This window comes from Pinus tabuliformis, chromosome 6, assembly GCF_031772625.1.
Source record: "Pinus tabuliformis cultivar Carrire ecotype Pingquan chromosome 6, CPIR1, whole genome shotgun sequence".
Classification (NCBI taxonomy): Eukaryota; Viridiplantae; Streptophyta; class Pinopsida; order Pinales; family Pinaceae; genus Pinus; species Pinus tabuliformis.
The window spans coordinates 237150136-237173810 of NC_142292.1; the positions used below are offsets into that span (position 1 = coordinate 237150136).

Sequence of the window (23675 nt, forward strand, 5' to 3'; positions counted from 1 at the left end):
AACCAAACCATAAAGATCTAGGGTTTCATAACATAGCAAAGCAAATTCTACTATTCCAAAAATTTCAAAGGTTCGATATCTCAAACAAACATCATTCAACCCTAACAAGTTAGGTCTTTATGATCATACCGAAATCCCAAACATGACATCATCAACCAAAACTTCAAATAGCATTTCCCAATAACGCTAAGCAGTTTTAGGGTTTCAAACATTGACATTAGCACACCCTTAGGTTAGGGTTTTCTAGAGAACCTGTCTAGGGTTCTATAAAATCAATTAAGAATATGAGGGGCAAATTTTTCAAGTGATGAATCACCTAGAACAAAAATCATTATGATTCAAGGCTAGACATAACAATGTTGGTCATGTAATGCAAAATTTCAAAATAAGATAAAGAGAAGTTTATAGTCTAAGACATACCTGGAGATGTTTCTTAACAAACCTTGTAGGAAGTGTAAGCCATGATCTTCTCTACTTGTAATGCATACTTTCAAGCAGAACATGTGATACCAAGAACATGATTTCATTCCTTAAGTTAGATTTCCTACATAGCTATGGAGGATGGAATTCTATGAAAATTTATTCTTTCTTTCAATCAAGGACTTTTGCTTGGAATCCTAGATTACTTGTAAATCCTAGAGGGAGAGGATTAAGGTTCTAATATGTTATCTAGAGAGTACACTCTTAATCCTAGACTAGATATAAACAAGGATCATTAATAGAAATCTAAAAGCTCATAAATGTACCTTATGATTACGTACCTTATTTGACTTGTTGCAAATGCATCTTGTTAAATACTTACTTGATTTTTCTTGAGCTGGTACCTTGTGCTTGAGCTTGATAGATCTCCACAAGCAGCTGTACCAAGTTCCATCCCTTCTCTTTGTAGTGAACCCCTCACACCGTAGTGACACCGAACCATTGTGGTGGCACCAAACTCCTTTTCTCTATAGTTATACAGAGACAGTGATTGCACCAACACTGTGTTATTATAGTAGCACCAAAACCTACTCACTGTGGAAGCACCGAATCCTTCACTGTGATGTATCATTGAGATCTTCTTTCTGTAGGATCACCGAACTGATGTCACTGTTATATTGAGGTCATTGTGACAGCTCTGAACTGAGGTCACTATTGTGGCATCGAACTAAAATGGCACCCATACTGTGAGACTGAAGTAGCACCGAACTGTAGGAGGGATAGTACCAAACTATGTTTGCATAACCTTGAACTGTGTAAGTATAACACCGAACTGTGGAAGCATAAAGAACTTATCTGAGTTCCCTATAATAGCATCGAAAGATCTGCCTTATCCGAACTTGTTATCTTTGTTATTCTTCTTCACGAGATCATATCACTTCAATGGCACCAAGTCTGAGTTATTTTTCACTGTGGAGGCACCGAGACCCTTTCTTTCTGTGGTTGTACCAAATTGAAGAGATCATCAATCAATCCAAATTCCTCCACTGTAACAATACTGAAATGTATTCACTGAAATTGTACTGAATATGGTTACTCATTTTTTGAAGTGACCGAACTGTCTCACTGTGCCTTTTAGGATGCTTTTGAATTCCTTAATACAAATGCACCCAAGTGAATTTCAAACTGCCTTTTGACCATAGCTCTGATACCATGTTGGAAAATCCATAGAGGTGGTAGTTAAATGTTTTTCCTTGTTAATGACATTATCTTGTGATGTTTTTATTTTTATTAGTTCTTTCGATTTATCTTTTCTTATCATCAAGACTAATGCCAAGCAACAAATACAAGAGTACACAAGATGTAGGCACGCTGCTAGGGCAAAACCCCACTCTAGGGGAAAACCTAGTGAAAAATTCTTCGTTCAGTAGATTCTAGATGAGATGACCAAGACCCTTACGAACTAGACTAGACTCCCTCCATCAAGTCATCCTCCATTTTTGTGTTTGATCCATGTCACTATGTGAGCACCAAGTCCTTGTCACTGAGAGGGTACCGAATCCTTGATTCTATGGCAACATTGAGACCTTATCACTGTCATAGCATCTAGACTTTACACTGAACCTTAATTCGCTGAAATAATATCGAGATCTTCACCACACCGAGACCTTTGATAACATGACACCGAAATATTTTACCAAGACTGTGGCACTGTGATAAGATTTCATCTCTGAGTTTTATACCGAAATAGACTAGCTCTGAAATAGCAGCGAGATTGTAGTAACACTGAAAAACTTCACAGTGATCACCGAAACTTCATCACCAAAAACTTCTCTTAAATGTGAGTTCTAAGTTGGTGATAATGCAAAGTTCCCAAGCTTGTATATATAGTGGTACGTCCATAGTAAATGAGCCAACATGATCATCATGAACAATTGTGTCTCCATTTTATGGTTAGGTCGACTTGCGTTCTGTTAAGTGAAGCCGACTTGAGAATAATCTATTTGAAGCTGACTTGAAGACTTCGAGTTGGTGACTTTCTGAAGAGGATGACTTGATGGAGGAGTCTTTGACCCAACAATAAATGACTTCGATAATAACCTAAAGCGTACAATGGAGGCTTGACCTATAATTGACCCAAACATGAAACCCATGCTTTAATAAGTCAATTCAATTTAATAATAATTTTTTTTTCACTTTCTTTTGACAAATATATTACATTTGACTCAAGTACAATAATGAAGACTGAACCTAGTTACATATTCCAACTAAGCTAAATGGTACACCAAAGAGAAGTTGGAGGAAAAATTTACTCACCTCATTTAGTAGAAGCTTTTAGGGAACAAAAGCCTCTCAAAATGGGGAGGTGTGATCGAGATTGGATCATTATATTGTTTGTCATCCATCTAGATGCTTTCAGAGTGGAAAAATTGGAGGAATCAGCTCATGAGACTATTTTTATTGGTGGGACTCAGTTTGGCAAACATACTCTGAAACTTTCCAGGGGCATTTTGAGGCACAAAATGATGTTTTTTGGGGGTAAAAATTTGCCACTTTAGCGCTACATTTTTCTTCTTCTTATTCTACACACAGAGACCTTTCCAACGACGTAAGAATAACGTCAATCGGAGTCTGTATGTGAATGTTATGCCACTTAGAAGTTGACCTTCCTATTTTCACCACCATAATTCGAGAGGATGCCACGTCAACCCCCATTATTAATGGAAAAGGGGTTAGCCATGCGATTAAAATGTAGAAGACTCTAAAAGTGTCTATATTGTAACTTTGGTTAAGATTGAGCTAGTCAAACTTAACCACTAGTAGGCTATCGGGCTGTGTTATAACTGAGCCATTAGGAGGAAAAGGGTTCCCTTCTTTCAAGTGCAATTGTTCCATAGATGAGAAAACATAACCAAGAGAGATAGGAGGTAGGAGGTAGAGCACAAAGAGAGGATTTGTGCACTGTAGTAGCCCACGAGCCACATGCCATATTTCTTGGTACTCACAACCATATTTCCATTTAGAAAAAGAGAGTGGAGCGACCTCTCCTTCCAGCTAGGTTTGTCTCCCAAAATGGTTTCCCAGAGCATATCTTGTGTCAAATGTGTGTGTGAACTTTTACTCTGCCATTCTCTATTTTCTGCATAATTTTAAATTTGCATGCATGCACTATTAATAGTAAATCTACAGATCTAGAAGTCCAATAAAATTGTAATAGTATAGAATTTGAGATTTTGAATATAATTTTTTCAAATCTATTGTGACGAACTGTCCAGTGGAATATTCACAATAGTTTACAGATCAATTTATTATAATTTTTTATGATATTTTGACTCTTGAGACTGAGTTAGGACTCAGGATTCAGGACTTGATTCATTAGTGATATGTGATGTAGCACTAGACTTCTTATACTTCTTATATATTAGCTTTATTTTCATATTTAAGTGTCAATGCATTTATCTGATGTTGTGGATACTGTAAATGCTAAAAAAAAAAAAAAAAAGAATATTTTTGTAATTTTTATATATTGCTGGGTTTTTGTTGATTTTTCAAAAACCTCCCGACTTTAATGACTTTTTCAATTTCCAGGCCCTTGCCGATTTATTCCTAAGGTTGAATTTTTCCACATTGGTTTTGTGTTAGGGCACCAAAACATCCTTACTTTTTTGTGAGACAACTAATCTAGAACATCAATAGACTCCATCCCCTTAAGGACTAGGCATTGGCATTGTAAATTTGGTGATCAAACCTAAATTCACCAACAAAATTGAATTTCTGCCTCCTTCGTCTCTTCTATTTTTGCTCCTTTCAATCATAAGCAACTTCAACTAGGGCTTGGAGCGAATTGGCTTAGAAGGAAGATCTAAGGTGGTGGAAGGATTCAACATCAAGGGTAGACTTGGTTGCCTCAAAATCAACCTCCTTGGTGGCTAATCTATCCATTTTTGGCCTTGATTTCTCTTTCCCTAGCTAATTTATCCTAGGAAATCCCTAAGTTAGATAAGCTTCGCCTTGAGGACTTTTTGAAGGTTTCATATGTCATTGGCTTGTTAATATTGATTGCTTGGGAACCTTTTCTTGGCACTTTGACCCTAGGATAATATTTTTTGCTTGCTATTACTCAAGCCCTAGCTATAACATGTTCTAATAAGTCCTCTCTAAGGGATGCAAATTGCCTTGTTCTCATTAGTTGAGCCTTGTACCTAAGTAGAGCCATCCTTTAGGAGCCTATTGCGTCACCATAAACTTTTAAGCCTAGAATATCTCTCATAGGTGACCTATTTACCAAGAAGCCTCCCATTCGTGAAATCCCAAAAACAATGGGGGGTAGTGGATGTGGTGACAGTGGGCCACACCTCATTGTTGTTACTTAGTCTAGTGCTTGCCTTATAGGGCACCCCTCTACAAGACCTGCTAGATTTTGAGGAAATAGGTTATACATTTCGTACATTGTGCTTGTGGAAGGATTTATCATGGATATAACTAGCTTGTGTGATGCTCAGGTATTGATGAATCTTAATTGGTCACTTATGTATTATATGTTGAAGTTTCTAATTTTACTTAGTTCAGAAACCCTTCATGCACTTTATCTGATTTATTCCTACCTACTTGTTATTTTCTTTAACAAGTTATTTACAAAGTAAGTACTAAAAATAAACAGCAGTGCATGCTCAACATATAACATATCAACAACTAAAAGAAACAAGAACAAACACACCACATGACACCATTATTTTTGGACCAATGTCCCCGGAAAAACCCAATGCGGAAAATCGGTGCAACTATTTGAGGGTTTTCTTATTAAGCAATATCATAGTACAATCTGGGTGCCGAAACTGGCCTACCCAACAGAGAATTTCCTTATCATCTATACCTCATAGTTTGAGAGAAATCTCCTGGCTGAAACCCCGGAAAATCCTTCCGGTAGCTCCTCAGCACAAAACTACTCTGCAACCCCAGCGTCTGCCCAAACTAGACTGTGTCAGCCCCTCTCTGTCTCACGCTGGCCCTGCGTCAGCCTTTCTAGGCTTGCATCAGCCCTAGGAGGCCCTGCTTAAGCTCTCGGAGCCTCTGCGTCAGCTGCGCTAACCCCTCTAGTGCTCAGTGCAGCACTTGGCTGCCTTTGCGTGGCCCTGCGTGAGCCCTTGCTGGATCTGCGACACCCTCCTTGCCTGTTGCGCTACTCTCCCGGCTCAATCTTTGCCTTCTCTGTTTCTCTGCACTTAATGCCCCTCAACTGTTCTCTCGATCACTGATTCTATCTCTCTTAGCAAACCCCGTTCTAAAGAATAGAATGACTGATCATCTGGTGTATTTTCCAAGTCCCTAATCAACAACTAAGATTAGATCTGACTTGATCTATGTCTTTTGGACCACTCTAACACAGATTCATATTAATACACATTAATATTTTATTTTCCCTAAGTTTAGACTTAGGGACTCCATTAAAAATATTAATTATTTTAATATATCCTGATCTGTTTAGAATCTGCTGAAAACCTTTCTGGGTATTGGAGATCTCATGTGCCCTAATCTCTCCACCAAATTTCGTGGCTAGAGCACATCCGATGCTATCCAAAATCAACACTCCCTCTTAGCGAAGACTGTGCTCTAGCAATACTCCTCACTGAGTATTACTCTGATCATCCGACATCGGTACCTGTGCTGATGCTAGGCCTTCTTGCCCAACATCCTTTGCACCGCTGCCTCCTGTACTGCTACCCATGGTTCTGCCACTGCCACTGCTGCATCTGTACGACAACTTCCTCTACATTCGTGCTGCTGCTGGTCCTTTCTCCCAGCACTGCATCCGCACTGCACCTTGTCTCATCAAGGTGCATCGTGCTGCCCACTGCTGCACTACAACTCAATTACTGAGAAGTAAGTACCTGATCTCCCAACTGACCTCCCCGTTGGGCTAGAAACACCCACTGATGCTGAATCTCCCTCTACCGCTGACAAGTGCTCCCTATCTCTGACCTCTGCACTGCTGCAACAACTCCTTGCATCTTGCACCGTTGCACACCTCTCTGTGCCTTCCTACACTGGTGCAAAACTCCTGTGCCTCTCGCACTACTGCAGCCTGCTAGCTCTGCGCTGTCTCGAGACTCCTGCACTGTAGCTCTCTTTGATGCTACATCCACATTCGTCTCTACCACTCAACCAGTCCTGCTACTCCTCATTGGGGCTCCCGTAGCAAGGTTTGATCTAAGAGGTCGAATACCTCAAGGATCTTACCCCTCATCGCCTGCAGTCTGCCTAACTGCAGCTCAATGTCTCCCCACTTCCGCTCAAGTGGCGTGTGTGCACTCATGGCACAGTCATTGTCTATCAAAACTTCCTTCTCTGCTCGTGCTGGCGCTACCTTAGTCTCGGAAGACTCTCCCTTACTCTTCTTCCTTCGGCACTGGGTCGCATAATGACCCATCTCCCCACAGTGGAAGCACTTGATCTTGGAGAGATATTTCTTCTTCCACTTTTCTTGCTTTCCCTCAGATGCTAGGGCCACATCCTCTTCCTCCTGCTTGACCTTGATCCCTTTGCTGCTGCTACCTATCTTTGATTGCCGTTTGATGATTGATCTCTTCCTGGCGAAGAGATGCCCACATCTCGTCCCAAGGTAGGAGAGTCCCTCTGCCCAGGATGCTCTGGACAAACACTTCCCACTCTTCTGAGACAGCATTCAGGGCTGTCCTCACCATAAGCTCTTGATCCATTGTCGCTCCTATAACAGTCAATTGATCTCAGATCTCATTCTGTCCTCCGAGGAAGGAGTCAATCGTTTGACCCTTCTTCATCTAATACGACCTCATTTGATTCTCGAGCAACATTCGTCTCTGCACAGAAGTGTGCTGGTACAGATTCTTGAGAGCCTCCCACATTTCAATTGCCGTTTCCTTCTCGGCTATATGTTGTACCACATGATCCTTGACCCCGTCAAGGATAATGCACTTGGCCCTCGCCATCGCTTCTTCGTACTTGTCATTATCATTTGGGTCGACTGGGATAGCTATTGTCTTCAAAGTGAAGTTCTTGACACGATTCCTGTCAAGCACTGATAAGATTTTGGCCTTCCAAACTGCGAAGTTCGATGCTTCGTCCAGTCTACCCTGGTCTCTTACCCTGTGTAGTGCCATGATGCTCCTCTACTTCCCTCCTGGAAGTTCTTTGTTTGACTCCTCTGAGTCTCTACTTCCCGTCTGGAAGTTCTCTTCTGGACTCCCTTTGAGTCCTGATTTCCCTCCTGGAAATCCTCTTGCCGCTTGTCAAGATGCCCCCTACTCTGATCGTCTTGTGCAACTGCATTGCTGATCCAGGTTCCTCGGCTAGAAACCTTAGGCAACAACTCCTCTGGCCCTGCTCTGTCAGGTACTATTTTGACTGCAATACCTAACCAGCTCCACTCTAGAATTTCCCACTGTAGCACCGGATAATGCAATATACTAAAGCAAATTACTTGATCTACTTCTACAAACAAACTTGCGAAAGCTTAATCGATTTTGAGCAAGATCAATTAGAACACATATAACAGAGAATGAGAAATCAATCACACATGAACACAAAAGAATACTCTAGGGAAAGCCTCAACTAAAAACCCCGATCTCTCTATTATCATACAAGTGGAAATATGTCTGGATTACACAAAGCTTTAGATCACAAGCTATCCAACTCTTAGTACAATCCCTCAATACAGCTCACAGACTGAATAGACACAACATATGCCTTCCTCCAATCCTCCAAGCCTCCTATTTCTTTGCGCAGTTTCTCCTGGGGTTCAATGTTGCCACCTGTGTGAATTGGCTTCTCACACAACTAACCAAACTCAGAAGTAACTGTGCAATCTCCAAGGAATGAATTCCTTCTACATGCAAGAGATATTCTCAATGGAATATTCCTGCAACTGATAGTAGACTGTCCCATCATCTGATCTCAACTGGGTCTCCAACTAAACTGACATGCATGAGTTATTTATGAGAGAATATTCAGTTATCTGAAGTGCAGCAGTTACATGCATGCATGCATTAACTAACTGAACTCACAATCAGTTCCACAAATTGTTGGAACTAATCTAACTAGACTTAATTCAGTTAACTAAGCTAACTAATTGCAACTCAAAGTACAACTCATCCCGATCTCCTTAATCAAGGGATAACTTCCTCAATCAAAGGAGAAATTGTTGTATGTCTTCACATAGACTTCATGTTTGATTTTCTACAACTGATTAACTTAAGACGAATTAATTAATTATTTTACAAACAGTTGCTAAGATCAAATTCAAATTTTAATTCTCAATTTTAGTTTAGGGACTAACTAAAATTGGAATGTATCCCGAAATGCTATTTATAGTAGTGCTATTTTTAGCACTTCTAGTTTTATCATTCCTTGTTGCTATATCTAACACTGGTACCTGAAATGCTATTTATAACAATGGTATTTATAGCATTTCTTGTTGCTTTTTTTAACACTTCTATTTTTATCATTCCTTGTTGCTATATCCAACACTGGTACCTTAAATGCTATTTATAGCATTTCTTGTTGCTATTTTCAACACTCCCTCTCAACAAGAAAGGCATTCAACTCGAACCCGATCCTGAACCTTTGGAATGTTCTGCATGCAACACTTCCCCCTAGTGTTGTTGCTCAAACAACTTTAGAAACAAAAAAAAATATCCATCCTGAATCAGAATGATGCCTCTGTCATAAAAGTCTCTGACTGCTATTGCTTCTGTTGACTAAAAACTATGCACCTCTGTGCTCTTTAGTATCTGACTGCTCAAGCCTCTGTCACTTTGATCTTTGACTGCATCAATCACACTGATTCCTCCTGCTGCATCTGTGCTGCTGCTGGTCCTATCTCCTAGCACTGCATCCGCACTACACGTCCTCTCATCATGTTTCATCGTGCTGCCCACTGCTGCACTGCAACTCAGTCACTGAGAAGTAAGTAACTGATCTCCCAACTGACCTCCATGTTGGGCTAGAAACACCCTCTGATGCTAAAGCTCCCTCTGCCGCTTCATCTGCATCTGTTTCTACCCACTCAGCCAGTCCTGCTACTCCTTGTCGGGGCTCCCGTAGCAAGGTTTAATCCAATAGGCTGGGTACCTCAAGGATCCTACCCCTATTTCAACCTTCTTGGGATTATCACTTCACATCGCTCCACTTCACACCTGGAGGTATGGATGCATGTGATTCCTCTGCCCACTTGGCTCGAAATTTCCCCTTACTGGAGGTCTTTGCATGAGTGGATGCCTCCACTCAGTCTCCTCTCAGCTTCTCTAGTTGTGGCTGCTCCACAACCTCCTGAAGCTACTTCACCAATTGTGGCTCCTCCACAATTGTCTGAGACTTCTTTTGGTGCTGCATGTTGAGAGGTAATGTACTCTCCCTCTCAACCACCAAGTCTCCAACATTTGCCTTGCTCCTCAAGGCTTTGCATGCATCTTGAACCTCAAGAGCATACATGTTCTTGGCTACCACACCAATCTGTTTCATCTTTCCCGCTGTCACGAAATTTTCTAGAAAAAGCGCTGATTTTAAATCAGCGATATTTCTCTCATCCGAACTCTGATTCAGGCGATTTTTTTTTTTTTTTTTTGAATTTGGGTATTTTTTTGCAAAGAATCCAAATTTGCTATTTGTTTCTGAAAATTTTGCACAAAAATTTTCAGATCTGCTCTGCAAACTCGCAGGCCAATTTTTTTTTTTTTTTTTACTTCGATTTCTCTTCTTCGTATACCATTCACAACTCTGATCACCTTTACTCTGATACCATGTAAAAATTTCCTGCTGTAGATCACCAAATAATGCAATATACTAAAGCAAAATACTTGATCTACTTCTGCAAACAAACTTGCGGAAGCTTAATCGATTTTGAGCAAGATCAATTAGAACACATATAACAGAGAATGAGAAATCAATCACATGAACACAGAAGAATACTCTGGGGAAAGCCTCAGCGAAAAACCCGATCTTTGTATTATCATACAAGTGGAAATATGTCCGGATTACACAAACTTTAGCTCACAAGCTATCCAACTCTTAGTACAATCCCTCAATACAACTCACAGATTGAATAGACACAATATATGCCTTCCTCCAATCCTCCAAGCCTCCTATTTCCTTGCACAGTTTCTCCTGGGGTCCAATCCTGCCACTTGTGTGAATTGGCCTCTCACACGACTCACCAAATTCAGAAGTAACTGCGCAATCTCCAAGGAATGAATTCTTTCTGCATGCAAGAGATATTCTCAATGGAATATTCTTGCAACTGATAGTACACTGTCCCCTCATCTGATTTCAACTGGGTCTCTGACTGAACTGACATGCATGAGTTATTTATGTGAGAATATTCAGTTATCTGAAGTGCAACAATTACATGCATGCATGCATTAACTAACTGAACTCACAATCAGTTCCACAAACTGTTGGAACTAATCTAACTGGACTTATCAGTTAACTGAGCTAACTAATTACAACTCAAAGTACAACTCATCCTAATCTCTTTAATCAAGGGATAACTTCCTCAATCAAAGGAGAAATTGTTGCATGTCTTCACATAGACTTCATGTTTGATTTTCTACAACTAATGAATTAATTAATTATTTTACAAATAGCTGCTAAGATCAAATTCGAACTTTAATTCTCAATTTTAGTTTAGGGACTAACTAAAATTAGAATGTATCGCGAAATGCTATTTATAGCAGTGCTATTTTTAGCACTTCTATTTTTATCATTCCTTGTTGCTATATCCAACACTAGTACCTGAAATGCTATTTATAGCATTTCTTGTTGCTATTTTCAACAATTTTGACTACAATACCTCACCAGCTCCACTCTGCAATATTTCTGCAGCCTTCTAGACTTCAGCAACTGCCTCTCTGTGAACAGCATCAGCCCCTCTCTGCCTCACGCTGGTTCTGCGTCACTCCAGATGGGTCTGCATCAGCCGTGGGATGCCCTACGTTAGCCCTTTGGCCCTCTGCATTAGCAACGCTGGCCTCTTTGAGGCTCTGCGTAGCTCCCAGCTTCTTCTATGTGGCTCTGGCTGTCTCTGCGTTACACTTCTTGGCTTCTGCGCTACTAGAAACGTCGTCTGTCACCTCGGGAAAATTGTTTTTTGTTGCTATTGCTCTGCTCGGCTAATGTCTTTTAGTCCTCCTGTGATCTGTAATCACGCTCTAATAGCATGTTGAAGTTTCTAATTTTACTTAGTTTACAAACCCTTGATGCACTTTATCTGATTTATTCCTACGTACTTTTTATTTTCTTTAACAAGTTATTTACAAAGTAAATACTGAAAATAAACACCAGTGCATGCTCAACATTTTACAAATCAACAACTAAAAGAAACAAGAACAAACACACCACATGACACCATTATTTTTGGACCAATGTCCCTGGAAAAACCCAATGCGGGAAAACCGGTGTAGCTATCTAAGGGTTTTCTTATGAAGCAATATCAGAGTACAATCTGGGTGCCGAAATTGGTCTACCCAACAGAGAATTTCTTTAGTAGCTATACCTCACAGTTTGAGAGAAATCTCCTGGCTGAAACCCCGAAAAATCCTTCTGGCAGCTTCTCAACACAAAACTGCTCTGCAACCCTAGCGTCTGCCCAAACTGGACTACGTCAGCCCCTCTCTGTCTCACATTGGCCCTGTGTCAGCCTTTCTAGGCCTGCGTCAGCCCCAGGAGGCCCTACGTCAGTTCTGGGAGCCTCTGCGTCAGCTGCGATGGCCCCTTTGGTGCTCTGCGCAACACTTGGTTGCCTTTGCGTGGCCCTGCGTGAGCCCTTGCTAGCTTTGCGTCATCCTCCTTGGCTGTTGCGCTGGTCTCCCGACTCAATCTCTGCCTTCTCTATTTCTCTGTACTCAATGCCCCTCAGCTGCTCTCCCGATCACTGATTCTATCTCTCTTAGCAAACCTCGCTCTAGAGAATAGAATGACTGATCATTTGGTGTATTCTCCAAGTGACCCTCAAGCCTCTTCTTATACTTTTCCTGCTGACATATCAACGACCGAGATTAAGTCCCTAATCAAGGCTAAGATTAGATCTGGCTTGATCCATGTCTTTTGGACCACTCTAACATAGATTCATATTAATACACATTAATATTTTATTTTCCCTAAGTTTAGACTTGAAACTCCATTAAAAATATTATTTATTATAATATCTCTTGATCTGTTTAGAATCTGCCCAGACCCTTTCTGGGTATTGGAGATCTCATGTGCCCTAACCTCTCCACCAAATTTCGTGGCTAGAGCACATCCGATGCTACCCCAAATCAACATTATACTTTGCATTTGAACTTGGAGAGTGAATGTTTCATGTTGTATTCTTCATATGTACTCTTGTCTTGGAGTGTGTTGACATTAAAGAAGGTTGTGGAAGATCTAACTTGTAGATGGTTCAAAACCTATGTTGGTGGAATTAGTTATTGATTCCAAACTTGTAGTTGATGGGAGTAGTTACTTTTGCTTCAATATTCTCTTTGAAATTGTGAGGTGACTTATCAGTGGTTGTTGCTTCAATTCTTAAAGGTTTTAATGTGCATGAGAGGGTTTCTAATACTCATGGTTTGATGATCATCCTTTTGGGTTGTTGTTTCCAAGGTACCACGAGTTTGGTAGTTCAGGATCGATGAGTTGAGATGTGTACAAATTTTACCTTGTGCTTTTGATATGTATGATCCACTTGTCTTGGTCTTTAATCATTTTTCCAGGATGCGTTGAACAACTCTTAGTGTGGTGCCAAAATATTTTAACTGATGACGACTTTATGCAATGCTGGACTTTTGATAGGTTACTATTGATGTCTTGTTCTAAAGTGATTTTAGAGTTAGGCAAGTAGTGATCCAAGGTTATGTTCCTTCAGTTTCATAGATGGCCATTGTTCGGTTGGAGCTCCTAGCAGAGGGGTAGTGGGAGTAGCTTGGTTTGATGGTGTAAACCAAGTTGATTTGATTTTAATCTCCTTACATCTTTGCCATTTAGAGGTCAAATTTCTTGGAGAGAGATGCATCTTTATGAGTAGCAATTCCTTGGATGTAGAGGTGTGCAGACTATCCTCGGGATTCGAAATTAGCCAAACTTCAACACAATTCGAATTTATTCGATTTGGTCCGTCGAACTTGAAGATGAAGTTTAACCTTAACCTAACTCGAACAAATTCAAGAAATTCACCATGCATTCTGTTAAGTTCGTGTTAGGGTTTGTTTTTATTTATTTATTTATTCGGCGGGCTTTTTTTGTGGTTCAAGTTTTTTTGCAATTTATAATTAAAAATGAAAAATAAAAATGGAAACCTAAAAGGCTAAAATTTCTGTGGGCGCAAAACGACACACTCTCCAGATTTTGTTGTGCTCACTCGATGTCCAACCCGTGCTGCTGCACACTTGATCCACGTCCACACTACACAGTCACAGACTCACTCCGTCCCTGCGTCCACAGTCACAGACAAGTAGTATAATCTATTATGGTTTTGCCTTGTGATGGTGAAGGAGTTCACTTTATTTTCTCATAAAGTAAATGTTACATGAAACTAGTCCGACCATTCAACTGATCAAATATAAATTAGTAGGAACAATTCAAAAGTAATCCCTATGTGCAACCTTCTCTTATGACACTCGAAAATTCAACCCACTGCAATTTGAGAAGTGATGAGTCTGTCACAACTTGTATATATGTCAATGTGTAGATTTTATATCTCACTGTGTATATAATTGTGATTTTATTGAACTGTTCATAAATTAATTTTTAAATAAGCAAAGGCTACAACAATTGTTTATTACATGTGTTTTTCAACCTGCTAATGTGTTTAAAGTTTAAAGTTTAATTGAATTATATATATATATATATATATATATATATATCAAATTTCTATATGTCAAATTTTTTGCCGAACATTATCGTCAAAATTTTAGGTGTTGAATTTTATTCGAATTTTAAAGTCCCTGAACTCAAACACGAACATGAACACGGTGACTTAGGGTATAATGCTTTTTCACAAGGGCAAAGTATGTTGCTAGCTTTGTAGAAGCATAGGATTTATAAGTGGCATATTCAAAAGGAGTTAATAAGTGTTATAGGAAACCTTTTTCTCATAATGAGGGAGTGTTAGCTTTTTGGGTTGCTCAAATTGTCTTCATTTGCTAGAAGAGTGCTAGGCTTGTCCCCTTGGAGATGCTTGATGGACATACAAGTGGCCTAGTTTTGGGTGGATGCTTGGCCTTGAAGAGAGTGCTAGCATCACACTCTTACCTAGTAGGTTGTTACCCTAATTGGCATAATGACTAACACATTAAGTGCAAGCAAAGGGGAGTTGGTTGCTTTGATTAGGAGAGTTACTGACCTAGGAGGAGCATTAGGCACTTGGAGGAGAGCTCCTAATCCTAAGAGCATGGACCGTATGACATACACCTTTGAGGCTGGACACTTTGACTTGAGGACACTTGGATTGAGGAGCATACCCAATTATTTTGTGTATTTTTAAGTGGATTGAGTCATTGAAATCAGATGGTCTGAGTCAATCTGAGTTTGAGTTGACCATCGACTGATTCTGAGTCCATGTTTAAAAACTATGGATGAGAGTAGGCACTGGATATGAGACTCATTTCTAGATGCAACTCATTTTGATCCTTCAACCACTGATTTGCACAGGGCTTGGGACCTTGCTGGTGCTGATTTGTCTGGTGATGATATGCCATAATTTGAGTTTGTCATTTTTTATGATTCTACTACTATTGAGCGGGAACCACATCCCACATCCTTTGTTTAGTAGGAACAAAATTCTTCTCCATTAATATCTCAACTGTATCGACACCTTAACCTTTCTGGTTGGAGGAGTTCATTTGTGCATCTAAATTCCTCTTGACATGGTGACAAGTCTTCTTACAAATAATCAGAGAAGAGGCTTAGAAGGTAAAATCTCGGATAAGTGCTGACTTAAGGTTTGTCGTGGTTGAATAGATGATTGGACATGGTGTCATTTGAGTAGTGCTTTTTGGATTTCATATTGATGTATTTTGTTAATTGTTCAACTGCACAGTCGTCATTGGTCTTTTTGAATAATTGACCATACTAGTAGTCTTTGGCTCCTATTCAAATTTTAGGAGGGATGTATTTTGTGATATAATGTCTTCTTTATCCTCATTTTTAGCTAAGGCCAACCTTATATCAAGTTGGGTATCTAAAGACCCTCTCAGTTATATTTGTGTGGATTAGATTTGAACTGGGTATTAACAAATTTACTCTCAATTGCATTTGAGTTGGGTGTTCATAATCCCACTCTTGGTGTTCGAGCTATCTTAGTTGTATTTTAATTGGGTATATATATAGTATAAACCCACTATTAGTATTTGAATTTGGTATCCATAAACCCACTAACTTCTGTATCTTGGTCAGGGTCAAATATGTAAGATTTGGGTATACATAATCGCAATCTTTGTATTTCTGCTGGGTATTTGTACACCTGCCCATTGAGTTATTTGATTGGGGTATCCATAAACCCACTCCCTGTATTCTAGGTGGGCATCCATACACCCATTCTTGGATATATTTGGGCAAGCTATATTCGCATTGGACATCCATAAACCCACTCTCTATATTCAAGCAGGGTGTTCATAAACTCATTCTCAACTATTTTCAAGTTGGGTATCCATAAACCCACTCATTTTTGCATTCTTGCTACAAGCAATCCTATATTGAGTTGGGTATTCAATGTTCATATACCCTTTCTTAGCGGTATTTCAGCATTCTCGTGGTCCCCTATTTTGACTTGGGGAGGGGGGTTGGAGTGTGGTGTTGAGAATGATTTAATTTTCTCATTTGGTCATGATCGACTTCACTTTGTGATCATTATTGTCGTACTTCTAGCTTTGGTTAACACCAATCTAGTCATTTTGTGGACCCATAACCCCTCTTGTGGAAGGTGCCATACTTCTTGAGTTGTGTATAAATATACACTCAACTGTCATTTGTGATTCATCATCTTATGATCTAATGTTATCTGATAAGTGATTTAGGGAATGAGTATCTATCAAATATGGTGCCTCTCTTTCTTATGTGTTGTTATCTCTAAGTTTGAATGGGTTCATCAGCTAAGCTATGAAGTGATTATGGGAAATTTCAACATTTGATACAATAGGGCTGCACCTTAAATTCGGTTCATTATGTAAGTTGAGCTACACACAGGATCCTAACTACCTCATCTAACTAACTTATTTTTATTACTTTCTAATATGACTTTTATTACATTTAATACATTGAATTATATTGAGGTGTTACAGTCCAACGCTTGTTTTTCTGTTTCTTAATGCAGGGACACCAGCTTTGACATCCAGAGGCTTCGTTGAGGATGATTTTGCAAAAGTAGCAGAATTTTTTGATCTTGCTACTCAACTAGCCATTAGAATCAAGTCTGAAACAAAGGGTGAGTATATCAATTATGTCAGCTGATGTAAATATTTCAGTAAATCCAATAGTTTCTGAAACCTGTTAGCACAGGTGGTTCAAAGCTGAAGGACTTCAAAGCTACAATCGAAAGCAGCCCACACTTCCAAGCTGAAATTGCAAGCCTTCGACACAATGTTGAGGAGTATGCAAAGCAGTTTCCAACAATTGGGTTTGAGAAAACATCTTTGAAATACAAAGATTGAAGACTTGTACAAATATGCATTCTGGGTCGTATCTCCTAAATTTCAAGGGAGTTACAGACCAGCTTTGATTTTCATCATATGAAATTTCTTTGATCTCCATTGTTATGTCCTGTACTCTATTGAATGTAAAGAAGCCGACCAATTCATTATATAGCGCAAGATGGTAGGGTTTAGGTTGCCTTGGATTTGGAAGAAAAGTAATAGAGTGCCATGCCAATGAAAAGAGAAGGCCTTTGCTTAGCAAAATTAATTCTCTATCCTGTTTATTGAAATCCGAAAGAGATGTGATCGCTTTTTCATAGTGGAGGATAACTAGTCTTTTTGTTGAGACCACTTTATGTGTTCCTTTTCAATTGTGTATCTTCTTTCTCCAATTTCATGATATGTAAGGTTGAAATGGTATTTGGAAAAATTCTCAGCCTATTTGGCTATTACGTTTTTCTTATTGCTGGTTTGATGTGTCATTGATCTCTGACTCTATCTAGAGATACAATTGCTTAGAACTGAAGGGGGAATAAAGTTTCGTGATTTCTAGCAACATGTATGCCTTATTTCTTATTTTCTTTCATACCAAGCACGGTCACAGTTCCTAAATGGACCAGCGTACAGCCACAAACATGCCAAATGAGATCACTGCTAAATGCACACTCCAGCGGATCAACAGAAAGAATCAACAATGCAGAAAAAATAATGACATTGAATTTAAGTGATCAAGGAGGAAATGTATGGAAAAATTATTTATAGTCCAATAGATATCTATTTTTTTTTGTAAATGAACAGAGATTATATTACAGAAGAAAGTACAAGGCATGGTATACAGTCACGAGACAGTGGATTTCAGTTTGATTTAAGGTCCCACTTCTGTTAAAAAACAATATGCTTCCCATACCCTATCCAGGTCTTCATTTTAGCTGCCCTATTAGCTTATCTATAGGAAAGATTTCTTAGAAAAACATGAAAGAGAGATTTTTTGTTTGAAAAAAAGAATGAAAGAAAGAAGAAACACTAAACTTTTCTCGCTGTTTGCTTTGCTATGCTATGGCGAGCTGGAAAACTTAATCTAAGATTGTCCCAAAATTCAATATCTGCAACTGAAAATAACACCCAAAAATGACATATTTGATTGCCACATAGAAGAGTTACTCAGGCAGCGCTGCCGCTCCCAGGTTCTAGTTTACCACCTTCAGTTCATAGGATCCATGAATCAGCAACCCATCCCCAGGGAGTGGTTGACCCCAACTTTGGTCAGTTCATCCTGTGTCATTAACCTGGTGTCTTCTGTGATAAGTTCAACGGATTGCATTTCCTCATGAGCTTCTCGTTGAGCAATCCCTTTCCCTGGTGGTGTAGTGTCATTGCTTTGCTGCATGATAGCCTCATTTCAGTCATCATGCCCAGCAATGAGTTCAACTTCCATCTACTGGAAGATCTATCCCATTGGATTACGCCTATGGTTGGCTCTCTCATCAGGATTGGACAAATGCCTTCTTGCGCTAGAGTTTTAATAACGTGGTAGTGTTTGTCTTCTTCCATACATAGCTTGAAGGGATTCTTCAAACTATGTTCTATATTTGTTCGAATGATTTTTAAAAGATTTTAAAAATTACCCATGAATTGCTATTTAATGTTGGAAAGGAACAAGGGAACATGTTATCGCCTAATAGCCGATGCTGGGTGAGTTTGTTGATTGTTCTAGATACGCCTATGGTTGGCTCTCTCATCAGGATTGGACAAATGCCTTCTTCCACTAGAGTTTTAATAACGTGGTAGTGTTTGTCTTCTACCATACCATACCACATAGCTTGAAGGGACTCTTCAAACTATGTTCTATATTTCTTTGAATGATTTTCAAAAGATTTTAAAAATTACCCATGAATTGCTATTTTAATTTTGGAAAGGAATAAGGGAACATGTTATCGCATAATAGTCGATGCTGAGTGAGTTTGTCAATTGTTCCAGATACTTGACTTGTGATTGCTCTAAATATGTGAACATAGTTCAATACAAGGGTAGGAACAAGGTAGATTTTGTGAAGTTGTGAAACGAAATGCAAGGAGTATCTAATGGAAGGAGAGGAGGTAAGTGATAATGATTTTAATCATTATGAGAAACAATAAACATAGTTCAATACAAGGTAGGAACAAGGTAGATTTTGTGAAGTTGTGAAACGAAATGTAAGGAGTATCTAGTGGAAGGAGAGGATGTAAGTGATAATGATTTTAATCATTATGAGAAACAATATGGGGTGTTACTTGTTGGGTTCTCATTCTAGGTAAAAGTCCCAAACCACAAATGTGAAACTTTAAGGGCGAGTTAAGATAAGCTACTCACTATCATCTTAGTAGCCTTATTCTTTTGTCTCTAGACTAGTTTTATTCTAGTTAAAGAGAGGAATCCCTAAGGTCAATATATTGTCAAATAAGAAAAGGGTAAGGGGCTGAGGGGGAATACAGCTTAGGCTTGTAAATGAGGAATTAAGATTTTATATTTGCACTCAGATTTAATTAGCCTATTTGAAAAATACAAAACAAAAGGATAATTTGGCTAATATAGCAAATTCAAAGTTGAAATAAGTGTTGGAAAATTAAGCATTTGTATTCAGAAATTTCAAGTCAATATTAAGATGATTAACTAGGGTTTATTTGACTTGAATGACAACTTGAATTGTACTTTTTATTGTTGTAAAAATTTCAGATTGTAGAACAGAAATAAAAACAATGAATTTTGTAAAAATTTTGGTGGTTAAAGAGAAAAATCAATGCCTTATTTTTTTTATATTGGGCCATGGGGTCAAGTGGGCTTCTATGAGGGTTATTCCAACAAAGATTAAGACAAACTGAGTTGCAAAAAGCATGTTACAACAACCCTAGTTTGACTGATAAACATGACAAATTTTGCAATATGAAAGGGTCTAGGGCATCCACTTTCAAGGCAAATTCAATGGTGGCTTTACTAAACAAATTCAACTAATGCAATAATTCAAGGTATTAGATGCATGTAGTGTTGATTTTCATAGTTAAGGATCAAAGAGATTAAAATAGTAAGTATTCATTGTAGTGATGTTGCTCTTCTATGGGTCATTGAATTAGCTTTGGCATCCACAAATTTGCAATATTGGTTGCCACATGTACACCAAGAAAATTGTTTCACATCAACAAGATAACACCACCATTCACAAGAGCTTAGATAAGAAACACGAGCATTTGTATTACAAAGTTATGAGAGTTTTGACTGAACTAACTCCACAAGATAATAATGATTATAACCTTTAACAACCCCAAGATTATTCTAGGAAAGCATAAACTACTACTATCCAACTAACTTCAGAGGACAAGTCATCAAATGATGGAATATGGTGAATTAATGTCACATATACAATCTCCAAGCCATGGATGGCTCAATAAGGTGGGATTTTCAAACCAAGTAGAATACAAGGCCAATAGAATGCACACGACCCTCCAAAAAGAGGATGAATCCACTAGGTAGACAATAACCATGCCAAAAATGTGGAATTGCAAGTTGTAGCCTCCTTGACCATCATGTGTAAGTCAAACATGTGAGTAGGAGAGCCCTCCCCTCAAAATCCTCTAATATGCAACCAAACACTGCCAATAGATGCATGAAGGTGGTATGTGTAGTGTCTCATGCAATCATCTCAACTCAAAACTATGAAACATGTATATGATGTCTATTGAATATTGCACATGTGGATTCAAGCAAGGTATGGCCTCTCTCCCAAGTGCAATGACCTCAAATCAAGTAGAATAACATGGATCCAATAAAGAAGAGGCCAACTAGCAATAAAATATCACCATGAAGCATGTTGGCAAGTCAAAACAAGTCTGACTACCCTCCAAAATCAATGTAATGACCCATTTCCATGAATAAAAGAACAATATATTCAATGAGATGCCTCAACATGTGTGCACTAAGGTAGTGCTCAACAAAGATGTTTTAAATCCCCATCAAGTGATGCATCTCAAATGTGAAAGTCAGCCAAAGGAGCAATGTGCTCAAGTTATGAAGTCTCACATGGTAGAAGGGGAGGTCAATCCACATCAACATAACAACCTCAACATTAAAATATGTACTAGGAGAGAGTGCTTCATGAAAAACCATAGTAAATGCATTAAATAACAAGATATAACCATCAAAATCACCTCAAAGGCTAGGATGCTCTCTAGAAGGTCTGTATGGAGCTTGCTTAATGGTGTTGGGTTAGGACATTTTTTTTGGGTATAAGCAGTGGAAACTACGTCTTATTTGGTAAATATATCACCTTTTTCAATGTTGGATGACAAGATTCTACATGAGGTATGGACTAGTAAGAAACCTTCTTTTAAATATCTCACGGTATTTGGACGTGATGCTTATGTACATGTTCCAAAGGAGAATAGAAGTACGTTGAATAATAAAGTTGAAAAGTGTTATCTTTATTGGATATAAAGATGGTTTGAAAGGTTATAAGCTTTGGAACAAAAAACAAAAGGGTAGTTGTATAGTTGAGATTAGTGTTTTGAGAACTTAAAGATGTTGTCAAATAGAAAGTCCTACAAACGGATAAGAAACCGAAAAAGATAGTTTGAACTGAAGGATGATGAATTAGACTTTATAGAAGAATGTGAAACAGAACCACGAACTTGACATTGAAGATATTGATTTGGGAAATAAGGTAATCAGAAAGGTATATTGCACTTGATTTCTGTTCAAATTTGCTTTGTTTATTACTGATGATGATCCTAGAACTGTTAGGGAGGTAGTGGATTCAAAGGATGGGAAACTTTGGAAAAAGGCTAAGGTTGAAGAAATGGAAGTCTTGGATAAGAATGAGGCTTGGGATCTAGTGGAGTTGCTAGATGGAAGTATTCCCATTGGCAATAAATGGGTGTTTAAGAAGAAACTAAATGTAGAATGCAGAGCGGAGAAATGCAAAGCTTGGTTAACAACAAAATGTTATTCCAGGTAGAGGAAATTGACTTTTGTGATAGTTTTTCTCCTGTTGCTAAGTTAAGTTCTATTAGATTTCTTTTATCTATTGCTATTGCTTTGATTTTGAAGTAGAATTGTTGGATGTGAAGACAACTTTCTTACATGGGGATCTGGAAGAAGAAATCCACATGAAGCAACCAGAAGGCTTTGTTGTTAAAGGAAAGAAACAATTGGTATGTAGGCTGAAAAAGTCATTGCGTGGGTTCAAGCAATCACCAAGGATGTAGTATCAAAATTTGATACTTGTGACTTGATTTCACAAGGAGCAAAGCAGATCATTGTGTTTTTCAAATTAGCTGGTGATTGTGTTATTTATTTGATCTTATATGTGGATGATATATTGCTGATTGGAAATGATATGGAAATCATCCAAGAAGTGAAAACTCAATTGTCCTCTAAATTTGACATGAAAGATCTCGATGCTGCAAATTTTATCTTGGGAATGGAAATTAGAAGAGATCAAGCAAACAAGAAACTTTGGTTAAGTCAAGGGAAGTATGTTGAGAGAAATAACAGAGGTTTAATATGCAGGAATGAAAAATACTAAAGGTGCCTATTCTTGTAGGTATAAAGTTATTTGCAAAACAATGTCCCAAGGCACATGAAGAGAAAGAGTATGTGTTCTATGTTCCGTATGTTAGTGTGGTTGGAAGCTTGATGTATGCAATGGCCCGTACTAGATCAAACATCACACATGCAATGGAAGTATTGAGCAGGGATATATCAAACCAAGGAAGCAACATTGGACAATAGTAAAGAGGGATTTTAGGTACTATTGGCTATGGATCGTGCTACCAAGGAAGACTAGGATATGATAGACATATATCAGTTTGTTGATGCAGATTGGATTGGAAATCTAGATTGCAAAAGATCTAATAGTGGGTATGTATTTAACCTATTTGGCGAAGCAATCATTTGAATGAGGAAATGTTAGTCTATAGTGACACTCTCAACTACAAATGTTGAACACATGGAAAAAACTCATCCAAGAAAGGAAGGAATATGGTTACAAAAATTGTGTTCATGTATTAGGTTGGTACAATAAACTGTAAGGATAGATTGTGACAATTAGGGTGCAGTCTTCCTAGTGAAGAACCCAACTCATCATTCGAAGACAAAGGATATTGATGTTTAGTATCACTTCGTGAAAGATATGATTGAAGACAAGAAGGTGCTTCCCGAAAAGGTGGATATTTTGAAGAATGTTGCAGATTTACTAACAAAATATATGAGCACTGAGAAGTTCTCTTGGTGTAGAGAAACAAAGGGCATTATTGTCTTGGATTGTTGATCATGTACTCCTACAAATCCTTATGTGAAAAGAAAACAATTTTTGGTCCTGATGATGGACCCCCTTTGGGGCTCAAAACGTCAACATAATGAATATAACACTGTGGATAATCCAGATCATACTACACCAAAAAACAACCACAGAAGCTTAAAGTCTAACATTACTTCCTTGTACGAAGGGGATACATGGAATGAGATCTGTCTTCTCGAAATTTCAAGGATAAAGATTGAAAGAAGAATTGCCGACCTGCAATTTCTGAAACAATGTAGAAATCATTCATAATCTACCATTTTTTGTTCCTGATGATGGACCCCCTT

The 23675-nt window shown here is 38.6% G+C and overlaps 1 protein-coding gene across 1 annotated transcript in view; it reads left to right on the top strand.

The window, feature by feature from the left end:
* LOC149258277 (serine hydroxymethyltransferase, mitochondrial-like) overlaps positions 1–17523 on the top strand; it is a 108867-nt gene extending 91344 nt beyond the window's left edge. Inside the window, exons 4-5 of the mRNA XM_089408884.1 lie at positions 16742–16852; positions 16927–17523. Of these exons, the coding sequence (XP_089265010.1) occupies positions 16742–16852; positions 16927–17078 (263 nt within the window). The 3' untranslated portion in view covers positions 17079–17523. The remainder of the gene's footprint in view (positions 1–16741; positions 16853–16926) is intronic.
* Positions 17524–23675: the final 6152 nt, after the last annotated feature.